The sequence below is a fragment of the Artemia sp. Qi Xiang Cuo genome, chromosome 12 (genome assembly GCF_049724085.1).
Source record: "Artemia sp. Qi Xiang Cuo chromosome 12, ASM4972408v1, whole genome shotgun sequence".
Taxonomy (NCBI): Eukaryota; Metazoa; Arthropoda; class Branchiopoda; order Anostraca; family Artemiidae; genus Artemia; species Artemia sp. Qi Xiang Cuo.
This window is the reverse complement of record NC_142805.1, coordinates 62501418-62522178: the sequence shown is the minus strand read 5'-3', so window position 1 is coordinate 62522178 and position 20761 is coordinate 62501418. Positions and strand designations below refer to the sequence as shown.

At 34.8% G+C, this 20761-nt stretch overlaps 1 protein-coding gene across 1 annotated transcript in view; it reads right to left on the bottom strand.

The window, feature by feature from the left end:
- The window catches only part of Dip-C (dipeptidase C), a 149243-nt gene that overhangs the window by 19186 nt on the left and 109296 nt on the right, over positions 1-20761 (bottom strand). The window contains exons 7-8 of the mRNA XM_089098429.1: positions 15151-15400; positions 4478-4675 (exon numbers count right to left, since the gene is read on the bottom strand). Of these exons, the coding sequence (XP_088954555.1) occupies positions 4478-4675; positions 15151-15400 (448 nt within the window). The remainder of the gene's footprint in view (positions 1-4477; positions 4676-15150; positions 15401-20761) is intronic.

Sequence of the window (20761 nt, the reverse complement as noted above, 5' to 3'; positions counted from 1 at the left end):
CTAATAAAAACGTTCGTAAATAAATTAAATAAGTTTCGAGAAAGCCATTTAACCAAATAAAAGTAAAATTAATATACACATTTTGTTTTAATTATTCATGTACGGTGAGCCAATATCAAAACCTGTATTAATTCAAAAACGTTCAAAAATTAAACAGAAAAAACAAGTTTTTTTTAACTGAAAGTAAGGAACGACGTCAAAATTTAGAACGAACAGAAATTATCCTGTGTATGAAAGGGGCTGTCCCCTCATCAACGCATCGCTCTTTACGCTAAATTTTGACCTTCTCAAAACTCTATTTTTTAAGCAATAAAAAACTTAAACGTAAAGAGCGAGGCGCTGAGGAGGGGACAGCCCCTTTCATAAACGGAATAATTTCTTTGGGTATATTGTTTAAAAAACGATCAGAAATTAAATAAAAAAAACACGTTTTTTAAACTGAAAGTAAGGAACGACATTAAAACTTAAAACGAACAGAAATTATTCCGTATATGAAAGGGGCTGTCCCCTCCTCAACACCTCGCTCTTTACGCTTAAGTTTGACTTTCTCACAACTCTTATTTTTTAAACAATAAAAAAATTTAGCGTAAAGAGCGACGCGTTGAGGAGGGGATAGCCCCTTTCATATACGGAATAATTTCTGTTCGTTTTAAGTTTTAACGTCGTTCCTTACTTTCAGTTTAAAAAACGTGTTTTTTTATTATTTAATAAATAAACAAGACCGGTTAGTTATGTTTGACTTCGCTTTCATCCTTAAAAATTAAGATATCGAAAATCTGTTGATTCCCAAAGATAACTACACCTTTAAAGGAAATCCACACCTTATGGTTTATGGTGTTTGGTGCCATATGTTTTTAATTTGTTCTTTGGTGATTTTTTACTCACGTTTCGTTTTTTTTTAGTCCAAGCTCGCTACTACAAAATTTCACCCATTCATCATTCACCGCTACTACCAGCTTCGTTTTCGCTGATCGTTCACCCACGTAGGTTTTTTACTGGATTTAGTATCATCTACTACAAAACTACAAAACTACTAATAGAGGCCTTTTTCATTAAAAATAGAATTCCCAGTTATTCAAAACATATATAGTTTTGTAATTTTCTGCTTCGTCAATTCGAAAATCAGATCTTATTTACACTGTCCTTGGTATTTCAATTGCATGCTACATTATCAACCATATTAAAAACGTACCGCTTTATTTTGGAACAGCGCGTAGTCCTAAACTCTGCGCGTATTTGTGACTATGGGTTAAAAAAGTAATAAAGTCTCTGGGCTTTGATTTTTTTCGTTCTTTTTTGTTCCTTTATAGCGTTGTTTTTATACGTTGTTTAAATACGTTATAAATTTATTTTTCGAGCCACTTATTTTAGTTTCTAATGTTAAGTACCAACGGAGTGTAAGTAGTTTCACTTGTTCCGTTCCCTGCTGTTTTACCAGACCATAGAGCCTTGCGGGGAATGATAGTGTAATTATTTTATTCTGTTTTATTTTTTAATTTATTGAAATAAGAAAATACTAATGAGCAATAGAAATAACTGTATTGAATTATAAAAATGGTTTTCAATTTCCGTGGCCTGCCATCAAGTAAATCATTTTTTTAAATAATTAAAACCAACCTAGTCTCCTCTCAGTGATGACAACGCTAAAAAGGAAAAATCAAAATGAAAATCAAAAAAAAGGAAAAAAAATAAAAAAGAAAAACGAAACTAATTTTAATTTTTGACGCCGCTTACATTTATTAATTACATTAGCAGCTGAACTCGATATGCATCAAGTCACCATATACAGTAAATCAATGAAACCAAGCACATTACCTAATTCGAAAACTTTTAGACGCAGAAATTTTGACAAATTATTTTGTCAGTAGATTTTTACCAGAATTTTGAATATCAGAGTTCAGAATTATTAAATTCGCAAATCAATTTCCAAAATTTGTAAATTAATTTTTGCATTACGGAGGAAGCGCTAAAAAAAAAAAATATGAGCTTTGAGTTTTGACAATTATCAGAATTGAGACTTTTGCAAATCGAGTTATTTTTATACAGCAATAATACACAAAAGAATTATATGCAAATATGGAAAATTATGAGGAGAATTGTAACAATTTTGAGGTTTTGGGGAAACGACCATAAAGGCCTACTTTGCGAAGATGAATGCCACACAGAAATTCTTCAGACAAAATAATGTGAACCTTAAACACTTTGGAAATTGGATGGGAAATTTAAGTTAAATATAAAATATAAATCGGAAAAAGATATTGGTTTACACAAGCCACATTTTCAGGGGGAGCAGGAGCTTTTCGGAAGCAAAAAGTAAAAGTTTCAATGGTTTGAAAAGTACATTTAAAGTCGTAATAATTTAACATTTAACGTTTAACAAATTAATTATAATTTGATTTTTAACGGTTAACATTTTGGTGTGCTTTTTGTGAAATTTCGATGGAAGTGGCATCTTTCGGATTAATCCGAAGAACTTCTTTCCATTTCTTCTATGAGGAAGGACTTCTATCTTTTACGCCTTCCTAAATGTAAAACTATGCATAAGCCGAATTATATCTAACTGACATCGACGAACAAACAATAACAAGTCAATCACTCGCTATCTATTACTGAAAATATGACTGGGCAGATGGCGCGAAGTTACTACAACACTACTATAACTCGATTTTCTTTATACATAATCTAGATTATAAAAATATATTATAAAAAACGAATCATTCAAAAAACGAATCTTTCAAAATTTTAAGAGGGAATTCAAAAAGAAGATGAATGTTTAACGTTGAAGAAGAAGAATAAAGTGTGAGATTTAACTCTTGGTATTAAAGAGCACCGAGAATGTCTCAGTTGCCTAAAGGTCTTTCTCGACAAATAACAGTAGTCTTCCCAAAAGAATCTTAACTGACAGCAAGATCAAAGTGAGCTGTGCAAGGACCAATTCACCAAAAATCAACAACATCGTGTTCTGTTCTTCCCCTGAGCAGTCAAAATTGAATATTTCCAGATTCTTCTTTTAGATTACTTACAGTTCGATTAGCAGCATCATCCTCTTTTAGGGAATACAAAATTTGTTTTTTCATTCGGTATCTACACTTACTAATCACAACATTGCCTGCTTTATTACTTGATGAATATTTTGTATGTTTTTGGATGTTTTTCATTTATTAATCACAGCATTACCTACCCTTGTAAGAAAGTAAGTAAGTATAACGGCACTAGACCCTTAAGGTCCAAACCGGCGGTGCTGATCTCCGTTTCGTGGCCCTTCAGCCGGTAAGTGCAATGGGGGACTGGGGGCTAGCCATCCTGTGCTTTTGCACACCCTTCCTACCTGTCTTCCCCAGATTTCTCCTGATTGGTTTCAAATATATTACTTTTAAGGACGTGAGGCCTTACCAAAAGCTGAAATCCTAACTTCCGGCTACGGTATTCCGGCTTGGGTTTTTTCCATTGATTTTCAATGAAAAAAAGGAGTCATTTTTCAATAAAAATACCAAAAAAGGTATTTTCGACTTCTAGGGTGAAGGGGGAGGGCAACTGCCTTCCCCATCCATGCCAACGACAGTGGCTGTTTCTCTTCTTTATTCAAATTGCTTATTCTATGTTAGCCAATCTGATTTCGGAAAGGACTGCTTTGATTTCGGCAATTGTTCATACGGGCACACTGATTTTGGGATTATTTCTGAATTTTTAATGGCGCTTGTTTATGTTCCCTGTGCAATTTTTGGCGGCTTATTTTTCTGCTATCCTACGGTTTTGATATGTCAATGGAAGACGAAAATTTGGCTGTTATTGCATAGATGAAATTAGTTTCAATCCATCTAAAGAACCATATTTTTAAAATTTGGTGTACATAGTTTTTCAGGCGGAAAAAATGTTGAATATTGAGATTGTTGAATAAAGGACAATTTTTTTTATTTAAAAAAAAATTTAAATCCTTCTCCAGTACAAGATTTTTAGTCATACGATCGCTCTTGTTCGGTGAATGGATATATTGGTGACTAATAAATTCAGTGGTACGATGTCTTGTCTTTTTGGTGTAAGTGACAGCTACAGGTTTGTCGCCAAATCACTTGTTTCAGAGTGAAAATATACCTCAACCTGGTCTCAATACAGGTAAAATACATGCGCACTTCACATAACACAGATTATTTCCATCCTACAGCTTTGGCTTTTATTGAGTCAAAACTGCTCGAGCGTTTGCCACCTGTTCGTATCGAGCGATTTTTCAATTTTACTCGAGTGATTTGAGGGCAAACAGCCCCTCCCTCCCCTCCGATTACTTCCGCAAACACATCTAATCAAAATTTTAGATAGTCATTTTGTTCCGCGTAGTTGAAAGGTCTGGAAATTACTTCTTTGAGGATGACAAAACTGATCGAGCGTCTGCTCGTCTGGAGTCTGTTTGCAGTCATTTTGCTTATAAAAGATGGGAATATTAGGAGGGTATGTCTACTAGGAATATAAAAGAAATTCTTACGTAATCGTTAAAATAGCATCCAGGTTCAACTGTAATGCACATTCCTGCTTGCAATATCCTTGCAGTTCTTAGGCTTCGTAACCCAGGAGCTGTTGGTCTCTCTGGAGTTTTGCCAGGAATATACCCACCAACATCATGAGTATCTAAACCAATAAGATGACCAAGGCCATGTGGTTGAAAAACTGCTGCCAAATGACACTACAAAAGAATTAATTTTTATGTTTTTGGTTATATAACTTGGGTTATTAAAAATTTGCATGTTTCGGCCACCTCGGCGAAAATTATTCGTTAAAATATTTACAAACAAATGTGTTTCTGTGGGTGTGCGTGTAACTGAACCCCGTTAAACTCAATCCATTTAACTGAAAAATCGTTCAACTGAACCTCCGTTTAATTTGACTACCATTTAACTCTGCCTCCTTTTCAATTGGTATTTCCCTACCCCTACAATTAACACAGCTTTCGACCTAGGGGAAGGGGAGGGAGAACGTGCTTCAAAGCCATTCCGAGATTCACCCCTGTGCCGAGTTTACCACTGAATCTCTAAAAATAGACAGGTTTCCGTACAATTTTTTGGATGGGAATTCTAATGAGGGGTTCAGTAACTCTCGACAAGTACCCCCCCCCCCCTGCCCTCCATAAGACTAAATTTACCAAAAGGTATTTTAAAAGTTATAGAAGAACGTAATACTTTTCCAATTCTAGCAATCTATTTCCTTTTTGACAACATATGAAACTACAAATTTGCTAATTTAATTCTTTTTTGTGTGTATCATTGTTATTTTAAGACTATTTCCCCAAAAATTTCCTCAAGAAGTAAGTGAAAGCTGCCTAAAAGTAAGCAATGAAAAAAAAACAACCACTCTCCCACCGAACGAAATAAAATTAAAAGGTTATTTCTTAACGCTTAAGATTTTAGAAATATATTATTACACAGATTTAGGGCCTGTGTTTTAAGAAACCCACAATCCAAGCAACTTGCAAATATCACAAACATCAAATCAATTTTTTATGGTCCAATGATTGTTAATATCCCTGACTGAATAGAATAGCTGAAAATAAATGCAAAAATACGGTACATAGCCTTTAATTAAAGCTGAAACAGACAAAAGTTTTGTTTTTATGGCAAATTCAGCTCCACTTAAAGCCATCATCCTTCAATCGATTGGAACGGGTAAACAAGTAAATATTGCAATTAAATAACTGATTGGCAGTAGAAACTTTTTGAGAAACTCATTTTTAGAAACTCATTTTTAGAAACTTTTTTAGAAACTCATGAGTAGAAACTCATTAAAAACTTTTTTAGAAGAAGAGGGAATCGGCACGGTTATCTTTAGAATGGTCAGCAATCAAATGATTTACTATATATGAAGATTTCAGTATTTAAAAGAACCAAGTCCATAAAATATTAAGTTTCGAGGTGTAGGTTACTGAAGCAATAAGTCTGAAATTAAATTCTTTGGTTTTGATCACAATAGGGTTTAATGTTAAAAGTTTAATTCTTCTTAAATGATAACAGTATTTCCAGTTGCAAGCCCAAGAAGAAATTGTAAGACCAAGTCCTAAAATGTGCAATCAACGCTTGTGGTGGTTGATTTTAAATCGCAACAAGTTCAATTATTTGATTCACGACAAAATGGAATCTAAACGCAGCAGATGAAAACAGGAAAAGATGAAAAGATGAAAATATAATATCACCTTATAAATACTACTACTGCTACCAGGGGCGGATCCAGGATTTTTTAGGGGGGGAGTGCAAAATAGGTTGATCCGATAAATTTGCATTAGGAGCAAGTTTAATTAACGCAGACTTGCGTTTCCTCCTCCATCCCAATCTATTCAAAGCCTTCCCCTTTAAATGTTCCCAGGCAGTTCCTGTTTTCCTTAAACCCATTCGGGGATGACCTGTTTTTCGCTGGGCGACAAGGACAATCGGTTCGATATGATTACCCCTGAAAAAAAAAAAAAAAAAAAAAAAAAAAAAAAAAAAAAAAACAAACAAACGCTTCCGTGATCTTTCTTATGGCAAAACACAATACAAAATTCCACATTTTTGCAGATAAGAGGTTGAAACACCTACAGTAGGGTTCTCGGATACGCTGAATCTGATGGTGTGATTTTCATTCAGATTATATGACTTTTAGAGGGTGTTTATCCCTTTTTTCGAAAAACAGGCAACTTAATAAAACTTATATATTTGAAATCAGCATAAAAATGCAATTCTTTTGATATAATTATTGGCATCGAAAATCCGTCTTTAATAATTTTGGTTATTATTGAGCCGGGTCGCTCTTTACGACGAACTGTTTGATTATTACGAAAGGAAATAATATGTTATTTAAAATGGCTTTAGCAATCTGTTGGAATATCTCAGCAGACAAACGAATTAGAACTAATTTAATAAGCGCAGCGAGATATGTTGAGTTTCCACTAGGTTGGGACATGTGAATTTCGGAAATGTTTTAAAATGGACATGATCAACTTTAGCACTGAACCACTAAAGTATTTTCATGCACACACAAGATTTCAGTGGCGCAGTTTCATCAAAATCCTGGAGGGGGGGAAGGGGCAAAATTAGAGCCACTTTTCCCAAGTCAAGCAAAAATGACGGTGAAAAACAAAAAATTAGCCATATAATACTATAAAGGCAAAGGTATACTTAATACTAAAAAAAACTGATCTGTTTCTGTGAATGCTTGAACTATGTATGCCTATCTTAGTTCTGACAAGATTTTTGAAGATACTAAGATAGGGGGGGGGGGCAATCTAGGGCCTGGGGCAAATGGTCCCCTGCCCCATAGCAAATTACCTCCCTGCCAGAGTTGAATAATCCAGGGTGAATTCCTAACCAATAAAAGCAAACAAATAAATCAAATAAGTATACAAAAGCATAAAATATCCCCTTGATCATTCGTTTTTGTAAATTGAAGATAAACTTAGAGGACATAATATACTTTGTGAATAAAAGTGAAAGGTTTTTTCCTAACAATGCCAACTATCAAAGGCTCTGAAGGAGTGGTATAATGCGCAACATCCTTATCTAATTCTAACAAGAATTAGCATAAAAATTCATACTAGGATGATCAATTGTATAGTCATCTAAATCGTCCTCGAAACTTATGCTTTTTTTTTCTCTATGCAGGAGATTACATTTTCTTCGCTTCGTAATCCTTTATCTTTTCTCGTCTATTTCTTCTATACTTTCTTCCATCAACATCTTCTTCTCTACCAGCAAATTACATTAGTACAGTAATTAAAGATGCTAACGTTTGCAGTAGCGTTTGGGTAACACGAATTTAGCAAATTTGGACACAAAAAGACATAAGATAAACTTTGAAAAAACAACAACACCTCAATCTTAATCATAGTTTAATTTTAACACACAGGAAACTCTACTTAAAAAGATGAAGATACAGATGCTACTAAGAAATCCTGACATATCAAAGGGATAGGGGACTTGTCCCTACCTTCCAATGATTAAGCACTAATGACCCTTTATGAAGGGAACAGAATTTTTTGGCTTGTGCATTGGGGCCTTCTTTACCTAAGAACTCAAGAATACAGGTTTTGAGCCAATCAAAAAATCTTTTATGAGCCAACTTTTGTAGAGACTGTGTCCTCCATTTTTTCAACATTAGGTTCCCTTCGACCAGGGAATTGCAGCTGGGACTTAACACTAATCAGGGTTATCTGATTAGTGTTAATTTTGAGGTTAGCACCCGGCGTCCTTGAATGGGGGATGTCCACCTTTCATAAGTTTTTTATTCATTTTTATCCCCCACGCCCACCACCCTTCGGAAAGATACAAGAAATATAAAACTTGTGAACATTGAATTGAAAAAGCAAATTAAAAATTGTAACGGATTAAACTACTTATTTTAGGTAAAAAAATAGTTTTAAGCGCCATTCAGGACAACTCTCAAAGATAATTTTTTTTTTCTGGAATCAATTAGGTTCCAAAACATATAAATGTAAATGCGGGGAAAGTAAGGAGGCTTCAGGGCACCGGCGGCTTTAGGTGCCCTGGGGTCTGTCACCTCACAAAGGGCAGATATTAAATGTCAAAACCATTCTGTTTCTGACCATGTACAAACAGTCTAGGTACAACAACTATACGCATCCAGGAATAGAAGATGCCTGTTCGCAGGATAGTCCTGATTACAAACGTATAACGTATGCGTGGAGTAAGCTTGGTCGCAGTTGCAGAAATTTTAGGCTAACTAGGATTTTAGTCACAACGCTACATGGCACTTCTACCAATTTTCACCCTAGCAAGTGGATCAAGTAGACCCAGGCACACCCAAAATAGGTGAAAACAAGTGTTCATTTCACAGATTGCCTGAAAGGTTTTCAGGAGAGTGGAAAGTGTAAAATAATAATGTATATACATGCTAAAACTAATTAATTAACTAACATACAACAGCACCAAGCTGCCTCAGGCCAACACAGCTGGACAATTTCCTCATCCACACCAATCTATTAAAGCTTGAATCTTCTCCTTCTCCTATGAACCAATTTCCTTTAAGAATGGCCTCTTCGCAATCCAATTCGGGGACGACCTAATTTTCGTTTGCCCCAGATGTATGGCCAAGACGAAGTACCCTAGGCAATCTGTCATTCTTCATTCGTGAAGAGTGGCCTAGTCATCATAACTTTTCTTCCATTACAACTTTAGAAAGTGGGATCGAAGCACATCTACATATATTTTAGTCGAAAAATAGCTGTGTAGTCATCAATTAGGTTTAGAGAAGTGAACAGGGCAGGAGAATTAATAGGGTCGTTCTTTTGGGGGTAGTCGCCTTCCAAAATTTTGGTCACTTAAAAAGGGCACACAAAACAATTAATTTCTGTTCTAATGAGCCCTTTCCTGATTTTTCCAAGACCATTGGCTCGAAACGATCAGCCCTGGAAAATAAAATCAACAAACAAATAAACACGCATTCGTGATCTTTCTTCTGGCTAAAAATACAAAATTCCATGGTTTTTTTTTAGATGGGAGTTTGAAATACATACTGTAGAGTTCTCTGATTATACAAAATCACGTGGTACGATTCCCTTACGGATTTTATATATCGTCTGTCAGTTATGAAAAGGACGTATCTCAATAATTGCCAATTTTCGGAAGAGTAAAAAAACTCACAACATTTTATCCCCCCTCCCCCGATAGCCATAAAACAAAAACGGATTCATATGTTTTGATATTACATATTGATCTGTTTTTGTTTCACGGTTATCGGAGGGGAAATAAAAAAGTTGTAAGGTTGCTCTTCTGAAAATTTAGAATTATGGAGATACGGCCTTTTGATACCCAACTGACGATATTTAGAATCAGCATAAAAGTCTAGTTCTTTTTATATATCTATTGATATCAAAATTTCGTTTTTCTAAAGTTTTGGTTACTATTGAGCCGAGTCGCTCCTTACTTACAGTTCGTTACTGCGAACTTGTTTTATATACTGTATTTAGACAAGAAGACGTACTTCTACCTGTATTTTTGTATTTGCTGTGCCTGCAACCAAAGACCTCAGTCAAGTAGGACCTAAATAACAATTTGTAGGAAGTTATTAAAAGAATATTTAATTAATTTAAATAAAATAATGGAAAACCACACTAAGAATTTATACATGTAAAAAGACTATCCTGTAGGAATTTCAAAAGCCGCCATTTTGAACACCCAATAAGAGGAAACTAACCCAGCTCAGCCGCACAGTTTTTCCATAGTTTTTTCAGTAATAAATAATTTAATACATGTAATAAATAATTTAATACATGTAATAAATAATTTCTGAGATCACACTGGCTAATCATGACAAGACAAAAGAATAGTAAAGAAGAGAGCAATGAGGATCATAACAGCCAGTGGAAGAACCTAGAGGACTAGTATTCCGGTCAAGACCTCCGCTTGACCGTCTTCAGTGCAAATAATAAAAAATCCAAAAAGATAAAATAAAAATCAAACCTTAAAATAAACACTGAAACAAAATAGGAAAGACCCTTTCCAAGCAACAGTGAAAGGGTTTTTCCTATTTTAGTGTTAGTGTTTACTTTAAGGTTACTTTATTTTATCTTTTGGGATTTTTATCTGTATTTTGTTATTATCTTCCTTGCAATTCTTTCGTCTAAAACATGTAATGCCAAGGGCTTTGCACCAGAATGTTTTAAAATATTAGTGCTAATCTCAACAGCATACATTACACACTGAACAAAATGCAGACCTCGTTTTTCAACCAATGGTCCGTCGGTCATTACCGATCCGAAGTTGATTCCGCAAATAAAAAATATAGAAAAAATGCCTTTATTTATGGCTGACAAAAGGTTGATAAATACTGTCTAGAAACTTTTAAAAGCAATCCTACCAACAGTAGGCTTTCGAAATAATACGTCATAGCTTTTTGCCGTTTCTAAGAGCTTTTTGCATTTCCAAGACCTTAGGTAAACCAGTATTGCTCAAATTTACCATAATGATTTCCGACTGTACTTTTCATCTATGACTGCCTTTTAATAAAGTAACAAGAAGATCCAGTTTAGGTATAGCAACTTGACAATCAATCCCTTCTCTTTACTACATCGACTTATATCACATAGACACAAAGGTTATTCAATATCATCAAACTGGTTATATTTCACAGTCAGAGAGGAATAAGGTAGCAATTGCAAAATCACAATAGATTCAGTCAAACAAAAAAATTAACCCTATATATCTAGCGAGCACTAGAAGAATTTAAAAAAAAAGATTGGATCACGCATCACAAAGCGACATAAAACCGTAAAGAAGAGAGAAATGAGGATATAAATAGCCAGTGAAAAAAACACAGATTATAATGCGACTATTTCGGTCAAGACCACCGCTTGACAGTTCTTAGTGCAAAATAATATAAAAAGGAAGACCGTTCCTATTTTAGTTTTTGTGTATGTTTTAAGTTTTTTTATATTATCTTTAGATAAGATAAGATTTATTCTTCATTAAATACACATACAATATTGCATGTTACTAATCCCCCAAAGGCTCATTGGCCTGTAAAGAAGGGGGAAGACAAATAAATTACTAACTCAGACATGAAAAACAAAAGAAAATTTAAAACGATCACTTACTCACAAATAGAAGAGCAAAAGGAGAAGAAAAGAAAATATAGATAAAATGAAAACTATACAAAACAAAAATTAGAATAAACAAACTAAATGAGTTAAGTAGATTAAATAGACTCCAAAAAAATAATAATAAAAAAATTAAAACATAGATAAAAATAACTTCTACGAAGCCAAAGAATTTTTAATTTTTTTTTAAACGGACCGAATGAGTGGCACCCTCGAGCTGATTGAGGCAACTTATTCCAAACAATATGACACGCCATTAGAGGACTAAAGTCTGACCTTATGCAAAGAGTAAATGGAACTTGAACATGATTTGTCATATTACGAAGAATATAATTATTTTGATCAGAGGTAAAAGAAAGCGGAACACTTAGGGACCGGGGGAGGTCACCGTGAAGCTGAGAAAAAGTAAAACATGCACATGAAAGAATGCATAGTGACTCAAAATCATGTAATGGGATAACTAATGAATGATTAGTTTTCTGAATGATATTTTTAGCTTTATTGTAAACCTTAGAAAGTGGTTTTAACAGTGAAGAAAAGGTTGACATCCACATTATTGGAGAGTAGGAAATGTAAGATTGGATCAAGCAGTGAAAAAGGATTTTCAAAATTGATACAGGAAAAGTATGTTTAAGTTTCCTTGAAATACCGAGACTCCTGCATATCTTAATTTTAATAAAATCAATGTGACGTTTGAAAGATAGGTTTTAATCAACAAGAATTCCCAAAAAACGAACATATCGGTCTTTAGATCTATGATTGATCCCATTTGGCTGGTGAATTTCTGATAACTGGGAATAAACCTGAGATACACGCGAAAAAAAAAAAAAAACTGAGAAAAATTTAGGGAAAGATAATTAACATCAAGCCACAAAATTATCCTCTCCAAAGCAAAACAAACAACTCATCAACAAAACAAACAAGGACATCAGAAGAAGGCAAACTATAGTTGCCACTAGGGGCAAGGGAAGGCTTAGGATGACAAAGTCTACAGCAATTATGAATTTTTGCTTTTTTACAGCATAATAAAGATCCTTTACATAAATCAAAAATAGCACAGGCCCTAAAACTGATCCCTTGGGGACGCCAAAATTCACTTGTGAGGGTGATCGGAAAACTGGATCAACAGAAATTAACCTATCCTTCAAATAAGACTGAAACCAAGAAAATACATTCCCCCTTATCCCAAAACGAGACATCTTCGATAGAATAATTTCATGGGTTATGGAATCGAAAGCCTAATGAATATCCAGGAATACAGCAGCCGGAATCAATCCCGAATCTAACGCAGAATGAATAAAATTCAAAAGGGTCATACAGGCAAGTTCAGTGGAGTGCTTCATTCGGAAACCAAATTGAAAATCATGAAGAAAATTTTTAGATTTTAGGAAAGTAAGGAGACGAGAAAGTATAGCCTTTTCAAAGATTTTACTAAATACTGATAAAATTGAAATTGGTCGATAATTTGCCGGATCACTCCTTGGTCCACCCTTATGCAAAACAATAATCCGAGCATGCTTGAGAGCATCCGGAAAAACTTCACATTCAAATGAAAGATTAACAAGTTTTGTTAGAGGCAAAGCTATTGAAGGAAGAATAGATTTAGCTACCTTAGTAGGGATAGAATCTGGCCCAGATGAGGACGAGTTTTTCAAGCCATTCACAATTTTTGTAATTCCACTTACTGTTACTCAAGAAACATAGACTTAGCACAAGACGGCCCGAGGTAAGATCTAAAGTCCGGCTTAGGCCGAGACAAAGTAACTGTAGAAGCAATATTCTTACCAATATTAGCGAAGAATGAAGTGAATGCCTCTTGGACATTAAGCTCACCCTCCACAGCTTTATCACCAATAACCAGACTCATAGGTAAAGATCTAGATTGAGAACCAGGTTTAAGTACAGAATTTATTACCCTCCAAGTTTTACGGTATTTTTTTCTTCTTTTTTTTACAATGAGGACGGTCAAGCGGAGGTCATGGCCAAAATATTTGCATCATAATCTGAGTTTTTTCCAATGGTTGTTTTTATCTTCATTTCTCTCTTCTTTAAGGCTTTTTATCGTTTTATCATGATTAGCCAGTGTGGTCTCAGAAATTATTTATTCATCCCGCATCACTCTACAAAAGTACCTCTCTTCAGCCTTGGATGATAGCTGCGTCAGTATCTGTAATCAAGTAAAGCCATTGCCCATACTACTATTACTAACAACTCACTGCAGCACCAAGCCAAACGAGGCCGACACAGCCACACACGCTCCTCCTCCATCCCTGTCTATCCAAAGCCTCCCTCTTTACACCCTCCCAAGAACTTCCCATTTCCGTTAAATTTAAAATTTTCTAAAATTGAAAAAAATACTATATTTTGAGGAACTATCTTGCGACCAACGTTCCCCATGCATCACGATTTTGAAAGTTTTTTATTCATGTTCAACTCAACAGCACAAAATCACACACAACAGCACAAAATGTAATCACAAAAATATGTTTTTGAAATCTGGAAAAAGAGTACAAAACCTCGTTAAAATGAAATAACAAGCATCCACCATAAACAACAAGGAAAATTACATTTTTGCGGGGATAACATTGGTATCTCCTTTTGTTTTTCACTATTTTTTATAAGAGGCCTCATTATGCCAGAACCAGACTGAGTTTGAGAACAAATTTCTGTTGTGCCTTCTGTTTCAAACACTTCTTCATTATCTTCTTATTTTCAACATCTCATGGCAGCATAAAGCTACTTGTGGCCGATACAGCGCATACCCGTGTCAATTTCTTGGCCTGGCTCCAGAAAGAAGGAGTTACGACAGGCAGGCTTGAAACATAGCCCCATGAGTTTCTCGGCCAGGCTATATCCTTTACACTGAAATTAACGGCTGCTAGGCTTAATAAATTGGTAGACGAGTTTGTTGCTAAAAACATTGTGGCTCACTTAAGCTAGCAGAATGTAATACAACAACCTTTGTAAAAGCTAAATTCTGATCTATGGATTAACGACAGTTCTTGACTACTATGGTCCTTACGTAGGAGAATTTCTTCAACTATAAACTCCCCAGACTCACGGCGGGCTGAGCTTGTAGGGTCACACACTGATCCCCACCTTAAGTCAAAGGATTTTCCTACACTAAGACTCGTACTGTTGTCCCGAAGGACATGGGATTTCAAGTCTAATTTAAACCATTCGCTAAGTTTCTCTTTGCCAAATCACTTGGCTGTGTTTGACAAGCCTGCAGCCTAAATTGCGTAGTTCTTAAATCTGAACCCCTCTTGAACAGTTTTTTTTAGTGAATTTCCGTTCTTAACACATCTGCTATTGCCAAAACACTGTCAGTAGAAAGATATTAATAAAAATAATATTTATCTATCTTGTACTAATATATCTTAATTATATATCTTAATAAAATATTACTTAATAAATATCTTAATAAAATATGTCTTGCACGAATTTCATATTTCAGAGCCTTTCACCTTGGTGCTCAATAAACGCTGAAAAGCTGAACAACAGAGGTCTTGTCAATATTTTTGTTTTCTCGTTCATCAGTTAATAACAAACATTAGACGTAAGGATAGTACGCTCACCTTCATCATTTCTTCAACATCCCCCTTCACAATGTCTGCTTTCTTTAGCTCTTCAAGCATCATTCTATTGGCCAGTAGATGCATATCTGTCCAGGATACACCAGGCTTAACAGCAGCAATAACTGCACGATTGGCTCTGAGGACTGCATTGTAGATTACCTTCTGTTTTTCAGTGAAGACCCCGTTTGCCGGGAAGGAGCAGGTAATGTCAGAATCATAGCCGCAATATTCTGCTCCCATATCGAACAGCCTAAAATAATTCGTTAAACCATACATGTTATGAAGAATGGTTTTCAGCTATTAGTGAAATTAAACAAAAAAACAAGTTTTTTAACTGAAAGTAAGGAGCGACATTAAAACTTAAAACGAACAGAAATTATTCCGTATATGAAAGGGGCTATCCCCTCCTGAACGCCTCGCTCTTTACGCTTAAGTTGTTTATTGTTTAAAAAAATAAAGTTGTGAGAAAGAGTAAAACTTTAGCGTAAAAAGCGAGGCTTTGAGGAGGGGACAGCCCCTTTCATATACGGAATAATTTCTGTTCGTTTTAAGTTTTAATTTCACTTCTAACTTTCAGCTAAAAAAACTTGTTTTTTAATTAATTTCTGAACGTTTTTGAATTAATGCAGCTTTGATTTTGGCTCACCGTACATGAATAATTAAAACAAAATTTGCATATTAATTTTACTTTTTCCAAATTTTACTTTTTAAACACACTAATTTTAGAAAAAAGCCAAGACAGATAGTCCGAGCAATTGAGAGGCAAAAATGTTTAAATGGCACGGGTAAATGGAGAGAGTAAGTATGACTCTTATTGGACAAGTAGATTACCTTATGTTTTTCAATGAAGACCCCGTTTGCCGGGAAGGAGCAGGTAATGTCAGAAACATAGCCGCAATATTCTGCTCCAATATCGAACAGCCTAAAATAATTCGTTAAACCATACATGTTATGATAGAAGGGTTTCCAGCTATTAGTGAATTTTAAATTTAAAAAAACAAGTGCTTTTAGCTGAAAGTAAGGAGCGACATTAAAACTTAAAACGAACAGAGATCATTCCGTATATGAAAGGGGTTGTCCCCTCCCCAACGCCTCGCTCTTTAGTAGAGATGACCCTATAACTCGTGTCAGGGCTCCTTATATGGGCATAGAACCACGTGGTTTATGGTTTTCTCACTGAGAATGGAAAAACAGTATTTTTCTCACTTGAAAAACATGAATTTTGTCACATTCATGGATGTTTTCATGGATGTCAACAGTAATTTATTGTTTTTGTCAGTGAGAATGAAAAAATAGGAATTTTGTCACATTTATGTCTGTTTTCTTGGTTTTTGTCAGTGAGAATGGAAAAACAGTATTTTTCTAACTTGAAAAACATGAATTTTGTCACATTCATAGATGTTTTTATGGTTTTTGTCAGTGAGAATGAAAAAACAGGAACTTTCTCACATTTATGTCTGGTTTATGGTTTTCGTCAGTGAGAATGGATAAACAGGAGCTTTCTCACTTTCATGGATTATTGAGTCATTAATCAAATTGTTTCCGGGCAAGGTTAATTAATGTCTGACAGATGACGTCAAGTTAATTAATGTCTTTGATGTATTTCCAAAGAGAATGTTTCCGAGGCAAAGTTTAGATCACACATGACAGATGATGTCATGATTGATTGATTGACATGAAAGGGGAATTAATTTGTTGTTTCTAAAGAGAATTGATTTGACACGACAGGGAATTAATTTGTTGTTTCTAAAGAGAACTGTCTCCAAGCGAATGTTTAGATCTCAGCGATGAATTGTTTTAGCGCGGGAATCAGGTTTCTTAGTAATTTGAAATGTATCAGCGCAGAGATGCGAAACAAAAGGAACACGCTGAAATTACGTTTAGGGATTATTTGGGCGAAACCGTTTCAGTCATTTTATGGAATTATTTCGGCGAAACAGTTAGAGACATTTCAAAAGATGATTTAAAAGAGGATTTTAGAAGAGAATTTGAGGGTGAAACTCTGTGGTCGTTATAATACACAAGTTGTATTTTAACAGCGTCGTGAGGTCCCCTAACCCAACCCCAAAGGGTTCCGCTCCCCCGACCCCCACCCCAAAGGGTTCCAATCCCCCTACCCCAACCCCGAAGGAAGCCCCCGGTACTCAAAGGTCCCCCAAGCTCCCAAAGGGCCCCCAGACCCCCAAAGGCCATCCCCAGACCCCCAAAGGCCCTCCCCGGGCCCCCAAAGGCCCACCGGGCTCCCAAAAGACCACCGGGCTCCCAAAGGACCCCCCCGGCCCTCCAAAGGCCCACACCTGACCCCCAAAGGTCCACCGGGCTCCCAAAGGACCAAACGGCCCTCAAGTGCCCCCCAGACCCCCAAAGGCCCTCCCCAGACCCCCAAAGGCCATCCCCGGACCCCCAAAGGCCCTCCCCCAGTCCCCAAAGGTCCACAGGGCTCCCAAAAGACCACCGGGCTCCCAAAGGACCCCCGGACCCCCAAAGGCCCTCACCCGGTCCCCAAAGGTCCACCCGGCTCCCAAAGGACCAATCGGCCCTCAAGTGCCCCCCCCGACCCCCCAAGGCCCTCCCCAGACCCCCAAAGGCCCTTCCCGGACCCCCAAAGGCCCTCCCCCAGTCCCCAAAGGTCCAAAGGGCTCCCAAAGGGCCATCCGGCCCGAAAGGGCCCCCCCAGACCCCCAAAGGACCCCCGGCGCCCCAAAGGCCCCTGAGCTCCCATTTTTAATACTTTTTATGGCTTTATTATATCTTTTCAGAACAATTTATTTTCTTAATGTCCATGCTAAACCCATTTTACAAGTTGAAGTACCCATCCCTTTCACCCATAACTTCACTATACTGATTTTTGAATGCTCCAACACCAAGCAATACTTTTCAAAGCCATTTCAGAACAATTTATTTTCTTAAAGACTCTCCTAAACCCATTTTGCAAGTTAAAGTACCCATTCTTTAAACCCACAACTTTACATTACAGCTTTTTGAATGCTCCAACACAAAAAGATATATTACAAAAGGCATATCACAACAAGTTATGTTCTTATTGTCTAATCTAAACCAATTTTAAAAATTGAAGTTCCAATCCTTTTCATCCACAACTTTACTTTACATCTTTGTGAATGCTCAACAGCAAGCAATACTTTTCAAAAGGCATTTCAGAACAAGCTATTTTCTTAGTGTCCATCCTAAACCCATTTTACAAGTTGAAGTACCCATCTTCTTCACCCACCACTTAGTTATAGGTATGAGTTTGAAGTTTTACCTTAGAGACTTATCTTAGAGTTTTAGTTTGGTTTAGTTTTAGTTAAAAGTTTAGAGGGTTTTTTTTAGCTTAGACTTTTAGATTAGACTTTTTGTTAGAGTTATAGTATAGTTTAGTTTTAGTTAAGAGTTTACAGTTTTTAGCCTAGAGTCTTAGCTTAAAGTTTTAGTTTTGTTTTGTTTTATTTAAAATCTTAGAGTTTTTTTTTTATATTATAGTCATATCTTATTGTTTTTTTTAGGGTTCTAGTTTAGTTTAGTTTTAGTTAAGATTTTATAGTTTTTATATTGGAGTCGTACCTTATAGTTTTATTCAGATTTCTAGTTTAGTTTTGTTACAGTTCAGAATTTAGAGTTTTAGCTTAGAGTCATAGCTTATAATTTTACTTAAAGTTGTAGTTTGGTTAAGTTTTAGTTTAGAGTTTCGAGTTTTAGCTTAGAGTCTTAGCTTAGAGTTTCTGTTAGAGTTGAAGTTTAGTTTAATTTTAGTTAAGAATTTGATGTTTTACCTTTGAGTTTCAGTTAGAGTTCTAGTTTAGTTTACTTTTAGTTAAGAGTTTAGAGTTTTTAGCTTCGAGTCTTAGCTTAAAGTTTTAGTTTGGTTTAGTTTTAGCTAAAAGTTAGAGTTTTTTTTTATCTTAGAGTCTTAGCTTAGAGTTTTTTATAGATTTCTAGTTTAGTTTAGTTTCAGTTAATAGTTTAGAGATTTTAGATTAGAGTATTAGCTTAGAGTTTTATTAAGAGTTCTAGTTTAGTTTAGTTTAGTTACAATTCAGAATTTAGAGTTTTAGCTTAGAGTCATAGCTTATAATTTTACTTAAAGTTTTAGTTTGGTTAAGTTTTAGTTAAGATTTTCGAGTTTTAGCTTAGAGTCTTATCTTAGAGTTTGTGTTTGAGTTATAGTTTAGTTTTGTTTTAGTTAAGAGTTTAGAGTTTTACCTTAGAGTATTAGAATAGAGTTTTAGTTAGAGTTGAAGTTTAGTTTAGTTATATTTAATAATTTATAGTTTTAGCTCAGAGTCATAGCTTAGAGTTTTAATTAAAGTTGTATTTTAGCTAAGTTTTAGTTAAGAGTTTCAAGTTTTAGCTTAAAGTCTTAGCTTAGATTTTTTTGTTAGAGTTCTAGTTTAGTTTAATTTTAGTTAAGAGTTTGATGTTTTACCTTTGAGTTTCAGTTATAGTTCTAGTTTAGTTTAGTTAAGAGTATGGTGTTTTACCTTAGAGTCTTAGCTTAGAGTTCTAGTTTAGTTTAGTTTTAATTAAGAGTTTATAGTTTTATCTTATATTATAAGATTAGAGTTTTTGTTAGAGTTCTACTTTAGTTTAGTTCTACTTTAGAGTTCTACCATAGAGTCTTAGCTTAGAGTTTTAGTTAGAGTTCTAGTTTAGTTTAGTTTTAGTTACAGTTCGGAATTTAGAGTTTTAGCTTAGAGTCATAGCTTAGAGTTTTACTTAAAGTTATAGTTTGGTTAAGTTTTAGTTAAGAGTTTAGAGTTTTTAGATTAGAGTTTTTGTTGAAGTTCTAGTTTAGTTTAGTTTTAGTTAATAGTTTAGAGTTTTAGCTTATAGTCTTAGCTTATAGTTTTTTTTAGAGTTGAAGTTTAGTTTAATTTTAGTTAAGAATTTGATGTTTTAAATTTTATTTTAAGTTAGATTTATATTATAGTTTACTTTTAGTTTAGAGTTTAAAGTTTTGTAGCTTAGAGTCTTAGCTTAGAGTTTTAGTTAGAGTTCTAGTTTAGTTTAGTTTTAGTTAAGAGTTTAGAATTTTAGCTTAGAGTCTTAGCTTAGAGTTTTTGAGTTCTAGTTTAGTTTAGTTCTAGTTTAGAGTTTTAGTTTTGAGCTTACTAGTTTAGTTTAGTCAGTATAGTTAAGAGTTTGGAGTTTTACCTTAGAGACTTAGCTTAGAGTTTTAGTTTAGTTTAGTTTTAGTTAAGAGTTTAGAGTTTTTAGCTTAGAGTCTTAGCCTAGAGTTTTTGTTAGAGTTCTAGTTTAGTTTAGTTTTAGTTAAGAGTTTAGAGTTTTTAGCTTAGTGTCTTAGCTTATAGTTTTTGTTGAAGTTATAGTTTAGTTTAGCTTTAGTAAATAGTTTAGAGTTTTAGATTAGAGTCTTAACTTAGAGTTTTGTTAGATTTGAAGTTTAGTTTAGTAATAGTTATGAGTTTAGAGTTTTAGATTAGAGTCTTAACTTAGAGTTTTTGTTAAAGTTGAAGTTTAGTTTAGTAATAGTTAAGAGTTTAGAGTTTTAGCTTAGAGTCTTATCTTAGAGTTTTAGTTTAGTTTAGTTTTAGTTAGGAGTTTAGAGTTTTTTAGCATAGAGTATTATCTTAGAGTTTTTGTTAGAGTTATA